This window comes from Aphis gossypii, chromosome X (genome assembly GCF_020184175.1).
Source record: "Aphis gossypii isolate Hap1 chromosome X, ASM2018417v2, whole genome shotgun sequence".
Classification (NCBI taxonomy): domain Eukaryota; kingdom Metazoa; phylum Arthropoda; class Insecta; order Hemiptera; family Aphididae; genus Aphis; species Aphis gossypii.
In genome coordinates, this window is record NC_065533.1 from 40,983,918 (window position 1) to 40,999,279 (window position 15,362).

The 15,362-nt window shown below is 34.5% G+C and overlaps 1 protein-coding gene across 1 annotated transcript; it reads left to right on the forward strand.

Moving 5' to 3' along the window:
• Positions 1–10,564: 10,564 nt before the first annotated feature.
• On the forward strand, positions 10,565–14,880 carry LOC114125310 (transcription factor Sox-3-like). Its single transcript, XM_050205234.1, has one exon. The coding sequence runs from the start codon at positions 10,988–10,990 to the stop codon at positions 12,413–12,415; it is 1,428 nt and encodes a 475-aa protein (XP_050061191.1). The 5' UTR covers positions 10,565–10,987; the 3' UTR covers positions 12,416–14,880.
• The last annotated feature ends 482 nt before the right edge of the window (positions 14,881–15,362 follow it).

Consider the following 15,362-nt stretch of genomic DNA (forward strand, 5'->3'; position numbering starts at 1 on the left):
TTTTAACGGATTTATTGAACTTACAAAAGTTCTAAAACTCTCGTAGAAGCAAGTCTACCTGTATAGTGTCCTAGCTAGTACCTACATCCGGTGTTTGAAAAACTATCATAACCCCTATGAACTAAGGATAGAGAATGTGAATATGTGATATTTTTTCGAAATAATATTTAGACCACGAATTTTGTGGTCAACGTAAATATATTTACCCATAAGAGCAATAATATTTAATATCACACTAATATTTTCGTGGACAAATACTTGTACGATAACTTCATTGAAACTTTCAGGTGCGCAGTGGTGCGACCTCACGAGCGAGTGACATGTTTTATATTCACGAGTACAACACATCCACACGCGTATACCTAGATACCCAGCTAAATTCGATCGAAGAGGTCACCTCACGGCTCACACACGTGCACACGGTAAGGAAGAATAAATCCTATAAAATAATACCGTTTTAAACACATAATCCTCCAAAACTATAATACCTTTATGTATATATAATGTGCAGCGGCCTTGCAGTGATGTGCACATTTTTAGGTACTTACAATATTTTCCAAGCGATTGCAGAGCGTCCTCAAACCGTGGACGTAAAATATATAATATTATAACATTACAACGCGTATATACTATATATACATATATATAATATATCATTATTGTATTATTATATTATATTTGTAATGCGGCGATTTTCCCACCCCGTTTCCGTACAGAGATAATACCGTTTTGTATTCTATTCTATTATATAATAATATAATACACGGACACCGAGTACACTGCAGTATTCGTCCACATACACACACACTTGTGTATACATGTATAGTTTTAATTCGCGCACGGCTCATTGACGCCGGTGAAAATGATTTGTAATTGATCGTTATCGCCGCCGCCGCCGCCGCCACTCGACACGCACAATATACGCGTACGCGAACATTTGTAACATATGTTTTGACCCCTAAGCTTCTGCCCCTTGTGTTTTCTATTACGGTGTTTACACGTGATTTTTTTTTTGATTTTTTTTTTTTCAAATCCCATTCAATACGATTTTTTTTTTTCATTTTACATTTCGAGTGGATCACCGCTCGCCGTAGTGCGTTGCGTCGCAGGACTTATGTTTGCATGTGTGCAGTGTATACAGTGTCGCAACACACACACACATATCGTCGTTCCGTTTGCAACAATAGTTCGGTAACAACTATACGTATAATAATAATATGTGAGTCGCCGTACACGTATAATTAAGCAGATGTTTTATGTACATAATATATTATTTATTTGATGGCATCGCACTGCAGTTCTCGGCTCACTGGCGCGCGCGCTCTTGTATATATGTGTGTGTGTGTGTGTGTGTGTCTCACTCGTTCCCTCTAAGTACGTTATTTAGTATTGTCCTATCATCTATGTGTGTGTGTGTGTGTTATTTCAACAATATCCTCGTGCACGTGTGAATGCGCAACGACAATATAATAATATTGTGCATCGTCGAAATCGCGCACAGTGCCCCGAGAAACGCGGCGCGAACACATATCATATATATATATATATATATTGTCTATAATGCGCGTTTAACTTTTGCCGTCCGTCGGAATCTCAAAATAATAATATAACACCGTCTGCAGGGTGGATAATGGTAAACGCCGTTGCCGTCGCCACCGCCGCCGCTGCTATAATATGATATACATTATATACCTATATAGATCCGCATCACGGTGATTCCGGTGAGTCGATGATACTGCAGTTTATTTCAGTAAAACAATCCGCGGACGGTTGGCCGAGAAATCATACTATAATATGCAAACGTACGTGTATAAGCCGTGTTTTAAAATATATAAGTATATAACTATTGCAAGTATGGGGTAAGTGATATTCGTAGCTTACTCTTCGTACTTTAACAACTTTGTACGTGCATATTTTTAAACTAAAATATCAGTAAAAAGTATTAACTATTAAGTACTATATAATTTATATAAACATAAAAACAAATCATAATTAAAAAAAAAAAATAACAATAAATAGGTATCTATATTAAGTGCACAACTTTTAAGTTAATGACATCATTGTCCATTGATCGTAAATACTTTTTATATTATTGATTAACTATAAGACTGGCACAGTTATGTAAAATATTTATAAGACGAAAATCGAAAAATAATTCATAAAATGTATGTAAAAATTTTAACTATCGCAAATTATTTAAAATATCAAAAAAGATTAAAAAAATTAAAAATAAAAGTTTCAAAATTGAATTCATTAGTACTATTACTTTAATCATATTGTTTTAAAGAAGCTATAAAGTATATTTTTCTATAAACTCTTACAGTTCTATTAATAGTATAATATTTATACTTTACCTGGTTTAGATATATATTATTATAATGTTATATACTTCCAAGGTCGGCGTTTCATATTCGTGTATTAAAGTAACTGACACCAGTCGGGTATAATCTTCAGTTGTGGGTTGGAATGGACTCGGGGGGTAAGAATCGCCGCAAACCATTACCAGTGACGAAATTCATACTTAATATCTGTATATTTGAATCACTTCTTGTCAATTAAAATACATGATACATAATATTTATAATTTTTTTTTCACAATAAATCGGTAAGTTTGATTTGGTTGGTAGACGGGGAGACTACTTGATCTCTGCATGTATAGGGGATTAAAACGAATCATTCCGTCCCGTCCCGACTACTTTTTTTTGTTCATTTTTTGTATTTATATAAAATAATAAACCCCCTCGGGCCTCGGCGTATTAAAGCTTTTGGCGAGCAGTATTTCACTTTCTGATACACCACACCACGGTTGTAATCGTGCACTAGCAGCACGCACACACGGACGTATACCTACGTATTTTTTTATCTCGCACCGCACACACATTATAATATCACGACTAGGGTTGTTTATGTACACGCAGAGAATAATATATAAATGACTACATTATGATGAATATTCTTGTAATAACAATATGTGCGTACACGCGTATTGAAGAGTATAATATAGGTACATATACCTATTACCTACCGTTTTCTGTAGTGTACTCAGTACTGTGACAAAAACACGTATGTTAGTGCCACACTTGGCGAATGCGATAGAAAAGAGGTATCCGAACAAAAAAATCAGTGGTTCTAATAACACTTTATTTTATTTATTTCTCTACTGTTTTGATAGTTATTTTACACCACATAGTTTCTGCAGGTGTAGAATCACCAGATATAGGTTAGGTTAGGTTATATGTGGCTATACGCGTAATGTTTATTCCGCGCGTATCAACGTATAGTGTATACCATGATTATATGTTTTTTTATATCTCATAACAAATAGTAACTTTTACTAGAAAGGATAAGAGAGATTATCGCATTTATGATTACAATAATAAATGGATAAGGATACCAGACAACTTAACTGTGTGACTTTACACGGGGTACTTTCTTAATAATTCTAATTATTTTTTTGGATAAACACATAAACGCGAATACAAATCTTAACGGTATATATTCAATGTAATATGTCGGCTTTTAAGTATTCGTTGAATCTATCTGCAATTGTGTACAAGTATTCATTGTATTTTTGCTGTGTTTGAATTACATAATAAAAACGTTATATATTTCAACTGAGGTGACACGGAAAACGATAGAGAGATAGAATAATTTTAATCCCGACAAAGTCGGTTAATACGCAGTTAGTAAGTTTATACAATATCATTTATACATATTTTTTAAAATTATAATGGTGTTACACAATTTACCTGTATCCGTAACATAGTTTAAACAATTAAATAATTATGTACTTAAATACTTATAATATTTTATATTATATGAATGGTATAAGAATAATAAATTTATACATTTTGAAGATAATATAAAAAATTAAGACAACCCATTCAGACATACAGTATTATATTACTATACACAAATCCATAAATAACGTTGTATCTATTTTTTATTATGATTAAAGTATACAAAATAATTTGCCCTATATTGTAACGCGGTACGTATATTCTATATATCAATATATAACATAATATCATACATTCATAAATAGTAATAATAACACTGATAAACGGATTAACGTTGCACTACTGAATTTAACCCCTTGTACTCGGTCAATAAAAACTACCAATACTGCATTTAAGACGAACACAATAATTTAAATTTTGTTAATAAACTTTGATGTAAATATAATATTATGTAATGTTGCATGAGTTAGGTTATACTTAATACGTATAGTCGAAATGAGAATCGAATCCCCAGACAATTATTTGTAGACGAAAACTGAAATGATAAACTCTTCTAGTCCTCTGCGTCACAAGTGCAACTGTTTTTCGTGAACGACTTGTAAGTTGTAATTTATTAATAATTTATTGTTTTCTACTTGAAATCGGTCCGTTATTTTTCTTAAACAAATAACTAAATTATGGGTCCCGGTTATTTTCTGTTGTAGCCGTCAACGATATTTTAACATATTTTTTTTTTTGTTGTAAAATTTAAAACACATCAACACTTCAAAGTATAAATGTATAATGGCGTACTATTTACAAGCAAAATCTCGAACGGGCAGTGTATTAACATTTTCAAGCAAACACGCTAACACAAGTCGTGCGTCGCCACTTATTCATCGCTTATATTGCAAATTATCAATAATTCGAAACAATGTAAAAGTTCAAGTGTTGAGGGTATAAACGTTTGTGACGGCGTGAATAGAATTTGTTGCGGATCGTTCGGCATCATCTGTTCGGAATTATTGAATATTATTAAAATATCGTTTTTTTTCAAACATGCATATATATATATATATTCTTTCCGTTGCATTAGCACGCGCGTAATGTGGGTTTCGAGTCGGTTTAAATATCGCGCACACAATGTACATATTATATTATATTATTGTCGTGTCGGTATTTTGATAATATAATAGATGTCGCGAGCATAATAATGACATAATATCATATTATACGTTATACCTATATGGGCACACATACGCGGTGTATACAGTTAGAGTTAATAATATATAATAATATACAATGATATAATATAATAATGTATAGTAATGTGGTACGAATGAAACTGTTGGGCCGAGACAACGAGACGTTATTATACACACGACAGTGGTTTCAATTAAACGTACGATTATATTTAGACATAATATGGTATAATACACGCCCGTATGTGTATATATTATTACGAATGATGAATCGCAATGCAATTTCATTCTAAATGAATAATGACGTACAGTATGGTATATAATAATATCGTATATTATAATATATACCCGCAGCCGTATTTACACACGCGCGGCATATTATACCGTACGCATTGTACCATTGCTGTCTTGTTCTGACTTGAAACAATCGCGGGTTTACGACGAAGTCGAGACAATATCGTATTGTCTCGTGCGAAATCATAATCGTTTTAAAGAAATTTCGGGATAACAAAAAATAAAATAAAAAATTATAGTAATAACGTTCATATCGAATAAGAACTAATGAAATCATCGTCGCTTTTTTTTTCATTTTATCCACTCGCGATATTTGCAGACACACCCGTTAGGTTGGATAACCTAACCGTCACCGCCCGCCAGAACCGAAAGTTAAAATACGGTTACTGCAGGATCGCGTTAAGAGCGAGCGGCGTAAATTATTTAACTATCAATGATATTAAAATATAATTTGTCCCCGTTTGTGCAAAACATATAGGTACAGTCCTTTAAACATGACGTTGGGAATGAGCTATGGACATTTTTTCAAACTTTTAACTTGCCAAAAGTCAAATTTTTTTCATGTTTTAATTGATTTTTCTTTAGACAAAATAGTTGTTTATATGAATGCTTGTAAATAATATTATTGTAAAATTTATAATTCTTATTAAAATATAAATTACTAATTGGACTTGGTGTATTTTGTATAAATAGTTTACATGATCACATGGACTTAGTGTGTTTTTTTAAGCATGTAATTGTTGACTTAGTACAATTTAAATTCATCGAAATCAAATTTACACAATTAGGTAGTAATAATTATAATTATTTGCTATAAATCTATAAACAATAAAACATACTTTTTTAACAAAAAATCACAATTTATTTTTTTATCGTATAATTATTTTTAAACTCACTAACTAATAATAATAACAATTAAAATAACTAACTTTAAAAATTAAATTTATACGGATTACATTTTTAAATAAAATGAACTTTATAGAATTAATATTATTACAGTGCAATATAATTTAGTCGCAAAGATTTTAAGGGACGCAACATCCGCATCGTGTTGTCTCATCCGTCTTACAAGTGATGCGTAACATCGCAAATTTACGCTAGGCGGGTCAATTTTAGCTCCGTTTGTTTAAAAATTAGAGTGAATTGACCTGCTACTATATAAAACTTAATAGTAATAACATTATCTGTGTTTGTATGATGGTTTTTCACAGTTATTCAGTTTTTAGGCGAATTATGAGAATTTTTAATTTACGCTATATCGTGTACGCATACAACCAACATACAAATACAGATAATTTTCTTACTATTAAGTTTTATAATAGGTCGATTTACTCTAATTTTTAAGCTTACGGAGCTAAAAAGTGACCTGCTGAGCGCAAATTTGAGATGTTCCGCATCACTTTTAACTTTTAAGACGGAGACAACACAAACGGATGTTGTGTCCTCTTAAGTAAAAAATGGTATAATAGGCATGATGAAAATTGACAATGAACATGACGAAGATAGCTTATAATAATATAATAATTTTGTGCCAAAACTCTATTAAGGACAAGTTGCAATACTGTTATGTTATGAGTAGGAGGTATATTATGACCATATTAAATGCATGATATATATATTTTTTTTAATTCTCGGTATCGACTTAAATGATTTAACCGATCATAAAAACCGTAACGTCCATAACTATAATATAAAGTAATGGTAAATGTCTATGATGAATTATAGGGTATAATTCTGCGAAAGATTTGCAGGCAGTTGGTAAGGGGGCACACAATAAATATTTTCTGACATTTCTACAGTCACGGGTTGGGATTAAATTATATTATGTTTTTATAATCCGGGTAGATACCTGCATTCGCTTTTTTTGTAGGATCTTTAGTTTCTCTTTTTTAATATATATATTATATGTCTTTATATCTACTTCCGAATGAACAATTTTATAATGTTCTAAATGTTTAAATGTGAAAATAAAAAAACAAACAAATAGAAAAAAGTTTTTTACCATGTACTGTACGTACATTATAATAATATCATCACAAGTTCCAAAAAATTCAATACCTATATTTTATTCTACATCCTGATTTCATTATTAGCACCGTTTGATTAAAACCAAAAAAGTATAGTAGATATATCTACATAGGGTCAATAAACTAGTCTGAGTTAAAAATTATAATAAATTGTTTTGTTTGCTGATGATTATAAATGATTCGATAACGTTTATCTTGGTCGTTTGTCGATTATATGTATAATTTATAAATATAAAAATTTTATTGTTAAATGTCACTATATTTTAAACACAGCGCTAGGTTGATTCTTATCACAGTTAACACTTTTGCTGCGTTTAAATAATAAACCCTTTTCCATTTCCGGTTGAAAATAAATTAAGTAAACGTTATTTATAATTTTTCACTAAAATATTTGCATCAATAATATCGACACATTCGTACTTATTTTGTTCAATCCCAAGAAAAAAATGACATGCAACACGGGTAACGTCGCTGTTTGGGTTATTCCCGTTGGTTTTTTCAGTAACTGTAGTTCTAAAAATCTTTGTCTAAAACTCTAAAATTATTCTGATTTATCTAGGAAGTGCATGAATCGTAAAAGTGACTATAAATTATAATGTTTGCTCAAAATTAATCACATATTAATATATAATTTGTTTGTTAGATGGTCATTTACATCAATTAAATCGACCAGATAAAACAGCGCCGTTATCGATCGATAGTGTATGTTTAATTATAAACGAAAATTCACTAGTAAACGCTAAAATTAAACAAATTGTTTTTAATGGGATTATTCGAACGACGGTATTTGAACTGCACACTTGTTTTTCTGCTCTCCGTGACTTTATCCACACTCAAACAAACAAAATTCTTGAAACTATTTTAAAAACTACGATGATTTTTTTATTTTTCAAACTTATACTAATAATACACTAATGCCTGCAACGCATTAATTTTATTGTAGAAACAATGATATTGTTTTAATTTTAAAAGATAATTAAATAATATAATCTATATTACTTTTTTAATAATTTAATAATAATAATAAAAATGTTTGAATATCATAATTTTACCAGATAATAATATAAAATAAATTTTATAATGACATTGATAATATGAATATGATGCTTAAATTAAAATTATCGTTCACATGCACGCACGTAATTTATACATAATATAGAGTAACCTGCGGTTAATTATATGGTACTAAAGTCTGTACCTGCAGCCTGATTGCTATAATTATTATTGCCTATATATATGTATAGACATATAGTAACAACTAATAAGTGACATATATCATGCAAATATAATAATATCCATTTATAGTGTGTATTGAATGACAATATTGTTGCTGAAAAACTGATCGAATATTACGCATTGCCGTATTATCACAAATTCACAATTTCGCACAATTATAATTATAATCACTCATAATTATTTCTGCCGGAAAGATGAATTCAGTTACTTCTATCATTATATTAATTATGTATAAATACATAGTTACACGACTAAATAAATTTACAAGAAATTTTTGTTCAAAGGTTATATAGCCTAATATTCTATCAGCCCACCAATCCACATTAAACTTAATAAAAGCATTTACCAACTACCTATGGAAATACTAATGTATTAATAAGTAAATTATGATCCGTTGATCATTACTTCCCACCTCAAAAAAACTCAGAGGCGCTTGTCTCTCGGTTATCCCTACGTCTTACCAGTAATAATATAAGTAGCCAAGTAGGTACTTACTACATTGTAAAATTTGTAACTTTCTTACCAGCTATATTCATAGATGCCAAATTGTGGGAGGGGATAAGATTACTTGCCTCACTAGTCACTACAATATAAAAAAATATAATTAATTAATAATTTAACGAAAGTTCATCGTAAAATAGTAAATTTATACTAGAATAGTAGAATAGTTTTATTTAGGATGTCGATACATTAATGACATATTGACATCTAACATATAATAATGATTGAATGAAACAAAGAAATTTGTTAAAAAGTTCTTATACGTTTACAACTGACATCTATCTATCCAATAATAAACTTGATTATATTTTTTACACTACTTTTTATTTTTGCTATTTGTATTAATCAAAACGCATAAAGCATTTATATACAAATATTAATCATTATTATATAATATTATATATTTGTAATAACTAGGTATCGTTATAAATGTATATTTGCATTTATACATTCAAGTTGAAATAAAATTAAGCATTTAACTATTTAAGCCTATATATTTTTAACTTACGCTATGAGAATTTTTTTATTTCACTTCCCAACATATTATTATTATCTATTGGCTATAACAAAAATTATTATTTGTGTTTTTAATAAACTAATAATCGCTAAACGATTCTTCGATATGACGGTGACACAACGACGAAGGCGACGACAAGATAATGATAATATAAATAATCATTGTTCTCCGTTGTAGGCCAAACACTGATAATACAATACGACGGAACAAAAGTTAATTTTACTTCGACGGTCGGATAAAACCCCTCGGCCGAGCGCGCTCTTGTGCGCCGAGCATAGGCGTATGCGGCTGATGAAATGTGCTATTAAAAATATTAATGCACAATGCACCCCTAAATTAATAAACCATCGTTTAAGCTACGATTACCATTATTTCTATTTCTTTGTCGAAAACAATAGATAGATATATAAATGTTTTTTTTTAAGTTGAAAAATTAAAACACAATATTATTTTGTTTTATGAAGGCGCCGTAGGCATCGAAAAGGACATAATTTCGTAATATTCTTGACACTCGTCATAAGTAAACCGTGATCAACGATTGCTATTTTTTGTGTTTTTACACTGTTGTTTTGGAACTTGGTCCGTGTAATCGGAAAAAAGTGCCTGCCTCGCCTCTGTCCAGGCGCATACCGCGCGATCGTTCGCGTGTACGACGACGACGACGGTCCGGCACAATAACCGCGTTGTCAGTGACAACACTTACGAATTGCGCGATAACAACGCGTTTTGGCTTACCCACGTCCGTAAAACCGCAGGACACGACAACGTTGAATTATTAAGGTTCGCTCTAAAAAAAAAAAATAAATAAAATTAAAAAGAGAATAATTATCGCGCCGGCGACCGAGAGACGGAGGAAAAAGGAGAAATCGGAGAATCGCGCGAATTGGGCGGCGGCGGTGGCGGCGGGGTGGCGTGAAAAGGAAGAGAAGAGGAAGAGCAAAGAAAGAGAAAAATAATGATTGATTGTCATCGTGGCGCGGCAGTGGGAAGCGGCGGTGCGTCGTGATTGGCCGGCGTCCGGGCGCCGCCCACAGCCGGCCGCCGCCGCCGTGGACGGCACATGCGAAGCAACATCGCCGCCGCCGTCGCACTCCGCATCTCAGTCCCGTAGCGCGTACCGTTCGGCTTGCATTCGTCCGACGTCGCGCGTCCCGTCCGGTTGTCGTTGCTCGTGTGCACTGTCCGTCCGTCGGCCGATATTTTCAATGTTTGTTAATTTTTTTTCGTACGTCTTTTTTTTTTAACATAACCGTGTCATATAGTTTGTGTTTATTTATCGTTATTTAGTGCGATTTATTTGCTCGTACGACAAAATCGCAGTGCATATTCACCGTCGGGTGAACGATATTTCCGACGAACGTCGACCGCGCGCAGTGTGTTTTCCATTTCGCCGTTTTAGTATACGATAAAATCATCTCGTCCCGAAAATCGAATCGGCCACCGGAGACCAACACGTTTTTCCGTCGTCACCGTCTCTCTGCAGCCGCGGCCATGGAAGGAGCTCCGCACATGGGTAATTTCGATTTCATAATGGACCATCACCATCACCATCACCACGGTCGTGCGCTCGAATCGTCCGTGTCGCCGCCGACCTCCGTGGTCATGCAACAGCAACAGCAATCGCTCCAACAGCAGCAACAGCAGCAGCAGCAGCAGCAGCAGCAACAACAGCAACAGCAGCAGCAGCTGCCCGGCAAGGCCGATCACATCAAGCGCCCGATGAACGCGTTCATGGTGTGGGCGAAAATCCAGCGACGGCTCATCGCTCACGACAACCCGAAGATGCACAATTCGGAGATCAGCAAGCGCCTGGGCGCCGAGTGGAAGCTGCTGAACGAGACCGAAAAGCGTCCGTACATCGACGAGGCCAAGCGTCTCCGGGCCCTGCACATGAAGGAGCACCCGGACTACAAGTATCGTCCCCGGCGCAAGCCCAAGATCCAATTGCACAACAACAACAACAACAACAACAACAACATCAGCGGCGCTCACAACAACAACGGCGGCATGCTGCACGGATCCGCCGGCAACAACAACCTGCACCATCATCACGCCGCGCACCACAAACAGACCAACTTCCACGCGTTTCCGGTGGTGACGGCGAGCGGCGGTCCCGGCGGCCCGGCAAACTTCAACTTCCCGATGCCGTACTTCTCGGCCAGCCACCATCCGGCCCTGCACTCGTTCGACAGTTACTCGTCCGCGGGACTCGTCAGTCCGTACCTGAGCACCGCCATGCCGTCGTTCGATCCCATCCACCTGTCCAAGCTCGTGGCCCAGCAGCAGGCCGTCGTCGCCCAGTCCGGCGGCGGCGGCAATTCCCCGTCGCCGTCGTCGCAGATGGCCGGATCTCCGCCACCCGCGGTCGACATCAACGCGGCGGTGAACGGGCTGCAGCAGCCGTTGCAACCGCACTTGCACCAGCAGCCGCAGCAACAGCACCATTTGCAACCGCCGCACGCCAAGAACGGCGGCGCGGCCGTGGTAAGTTCGTTTTACAATCAGTTCTATCCGCCGGCCGCCGGTTCGGGCAAGGCGGGACCTTACCCGCACCATCCGATGAGCATTTTCCCGTCGCCTTTCTCGTTCTACAACAACGGCGGCGGCGCCGGTGCCGGCACGGTCGAAGACCATCACGGACAGCAGCATCACCACAGCCATCAGTCGGCTGCCGCGGCCGCTTTTGCCGTCCAGCAGCATCATCACCAACAGTTGCAGCTGCAACAGTTGCAACAGCAACACCAACAGCATTTGCAACAGCAGCAGCAGCAGCAGCAACAACAGCAACAGCAACAGCAGCAGCAGCAGCAACAGCAACAGCAGCAGCAACAACAGGAGAGACCCGGATCCTCGTCGTCCGACATGGAAAACGATCCGACCAGACAAGTTCCTAACGCTTCCAATAACAACATTCATTAAAACGATTTCGAGATTCGCACCGCCTACCATACCCCGCACTCGACCTATCTTGCCCGATTTTTGGTTTTTATTATGTTTATTATTATTATTTTTTTTTTTTTTTTGATACGATTTTGTTGTTTCCAACGATTGATTTATTTTTACTTTAATGTTGTGCGTGTGCGCCTTTTTTTTTTTGGCGAAACGTACACTATTTGAATTTTTACCGCCCCGAGTGGCGATCGTTCCGTTCACCCCCCCTCCCTAACTCATATTTTGCCATAAATAACTGACCTTTGTTGATATATTATATATATAGATGTATGTAATTTTTTTTTTTTGTGTCGCCGTCGACTGTTTAATTATAATGCATTTTACAACATTCCATCCCCCTTTTCTTACCGTCATCGCATCGTGTAAAAATCCGTAGTTATTCAATAGCGTGTGCCATTTACACTATTTAACCTCCATACCGAACTAAACATTCATACTATCCTATTCGATATGACGATAATGAAATTATTGTATTAATCGCCGGGAAACCTTGTAAGTGTATGTCAATTTGCGTTTAATAATAATTCTAATATAATTTAACGTGTTAGGGCGCCAACTCGGCCGGCTCGCCACCTCTGCACTAGACAGTAACAGCATTTGAAATATCAAGTTCGGATCTGAACTCGTGGAAAATGACTTTGGTCCCGATTCAGCTTCTGCACTATTTAAAACAATAACTTACTTGATGATATAATACTAATATTTACTTTCATAATTTTTTGTCTTATGATTTATGATTTTACCTACTGTACGTGGCGGGCCCGTCTCACTTTTTTTTTTTTAAATTTTGCTTGCCAATTTATGATTTATTGGTTAACATAATATAACTGTTTATGTTAGTACGTTACTGACTATATGTTCGTAATGTTTGATTTTGTTTAGTTTCGACGAAGATAATATTTTGTTATCGAATAACGAAACATCGTGGAGACAACGGCGGCAATACCACCGCCGCCGCTCCAACTAATAATATAATATTATAGATATAAGTATTACACGCGTATTATACTTGTCTCATAATTTTTCCTATATATTTATATTACATAATTGATATATATATATATATATATATATATATATATATATATATAAACCTGTGTTGTAAATAATAAATTTTAAAACTCATTATGATAATAATAATATTGACTATTATTATTTTTACCTATATAAAATATCGATTATTATATACGCGCATAACTTGATGATATGTTTGGAAATTAAATTTACATAATACATATTTACCTATTATTATAAAAATTATTATAATAAACCCTATTGTTGTTATTATAATATCTATCTATTATTATTATTATTAATTATTATTATTATTACAAAATACGATAATTATTGTATTAAGCCGTAGTAATAATTCCGTGTAGCGCCAGTGTTTGTGCGTGTGTGTGCGTTAATAGTTCAATAATAATAATAACAAATTCAAAAATCGTGAATTTTTTTCGTAGTACTCCGATTCAAATACCTTTTTTCGTCCTTTATTTCTTCGTTTTGTTTCATCGGTCCACCTTAAAATATATTATTAATATCATTAATGTCGTTTTACGCACGTATACGTGTTATATGATAACGATCTTAGATTTAGTAGTTAGTGTTAATGGATAATTACATTTTTTTTAGATTTACTCACTAAATAATACTGACCGGTCACAGTTTTTTGAGTTCGATTTTCCGCTATCGCCCGGCACGCCGTGGCCATAGTTTTTTTTTATTTTTGTCCACCCTCTCGACCCACCAACCAGATGGAGAACACACCACTTCTCCGTCGCGGGGTCGAGAGATTTGTACTGAAATGCACACACGCGCTCGCACACGCATACATAATATTATAATATGTAGTGACCTACGCTTTGTTGTTATGTATTTTTTATCATGTGTACACGCGCGGCAAAACGTGTGTAACCAAACCTGTTGACCCGTTTTTATTTATTTATTATTATTATTATTTTTTTTCTCATTTTTTTTTTTAAAAGTAGTCTTAAGTGCCAAAATAAATGTTTGAATGTGTTTAAGAAAAAAAAATTGTCACTCGTATTATGCTGAATTATTCATGAATAATTTTGTATAATATTAAAATAGCTTTGAAGCATATATGTATATATATATGTCTATGTATAAGTATATGTACACATATCTTGTCTATGTATACTTATATATAAATATATATGTATACTCTAATGTATTATTTGCTTATGTTGAACTTGTAAAAAGAATTATGTCATGTGAAGTTTACTTTGGAAAAAATTATTATACTCAAATAAATTTGACCTAAAACACAGGTTTTAATATCAGTAATACATCTATTTTTTTTTATTCACGCTCATCACGAGTTGTGTCTTTATAATAGGTATTGTTAACTCTCATACAGGTACAGACCAGAAATCTTAAAATAAAAAAATGCGACGATAATACGCTTTTAACTATGCGGTAAAATATTTTTTTTATACAATACTGCGTGTTGTAACTATATCCCTGTAATACGTATATCTAAATAATATTATACGAAAGAAATGATATACATTATGGCGTTTGCGCAATCGTTTATATAGACGGGCGCGAAAATCGTAAAAAACGGTCAATGTTTGATTATTATTTTAATATAACGAATTTTTCGAAGACTCCTCACTCACCACCTGCAGCGCACGCGTTGGGGACAACGGACAAAAGGTGCTATTCAAAAATATATCTTCCGATTTACGGTCTACTGCAAATGCCCGTCGATTTTCATTCGGCCGTTTATATACGCTGTCACTGTTAATATAATGATACGATTTGTTGTTTTTTTTTATCTCCCTATAGGTATCTTTACACACGGACATAATGGACATCTTTATGATCACGCTGGTTTTTAGACAAAAAAGGTCCTTACGGTCTTCTATGGTAGGTGTACTGTGATCGAAGA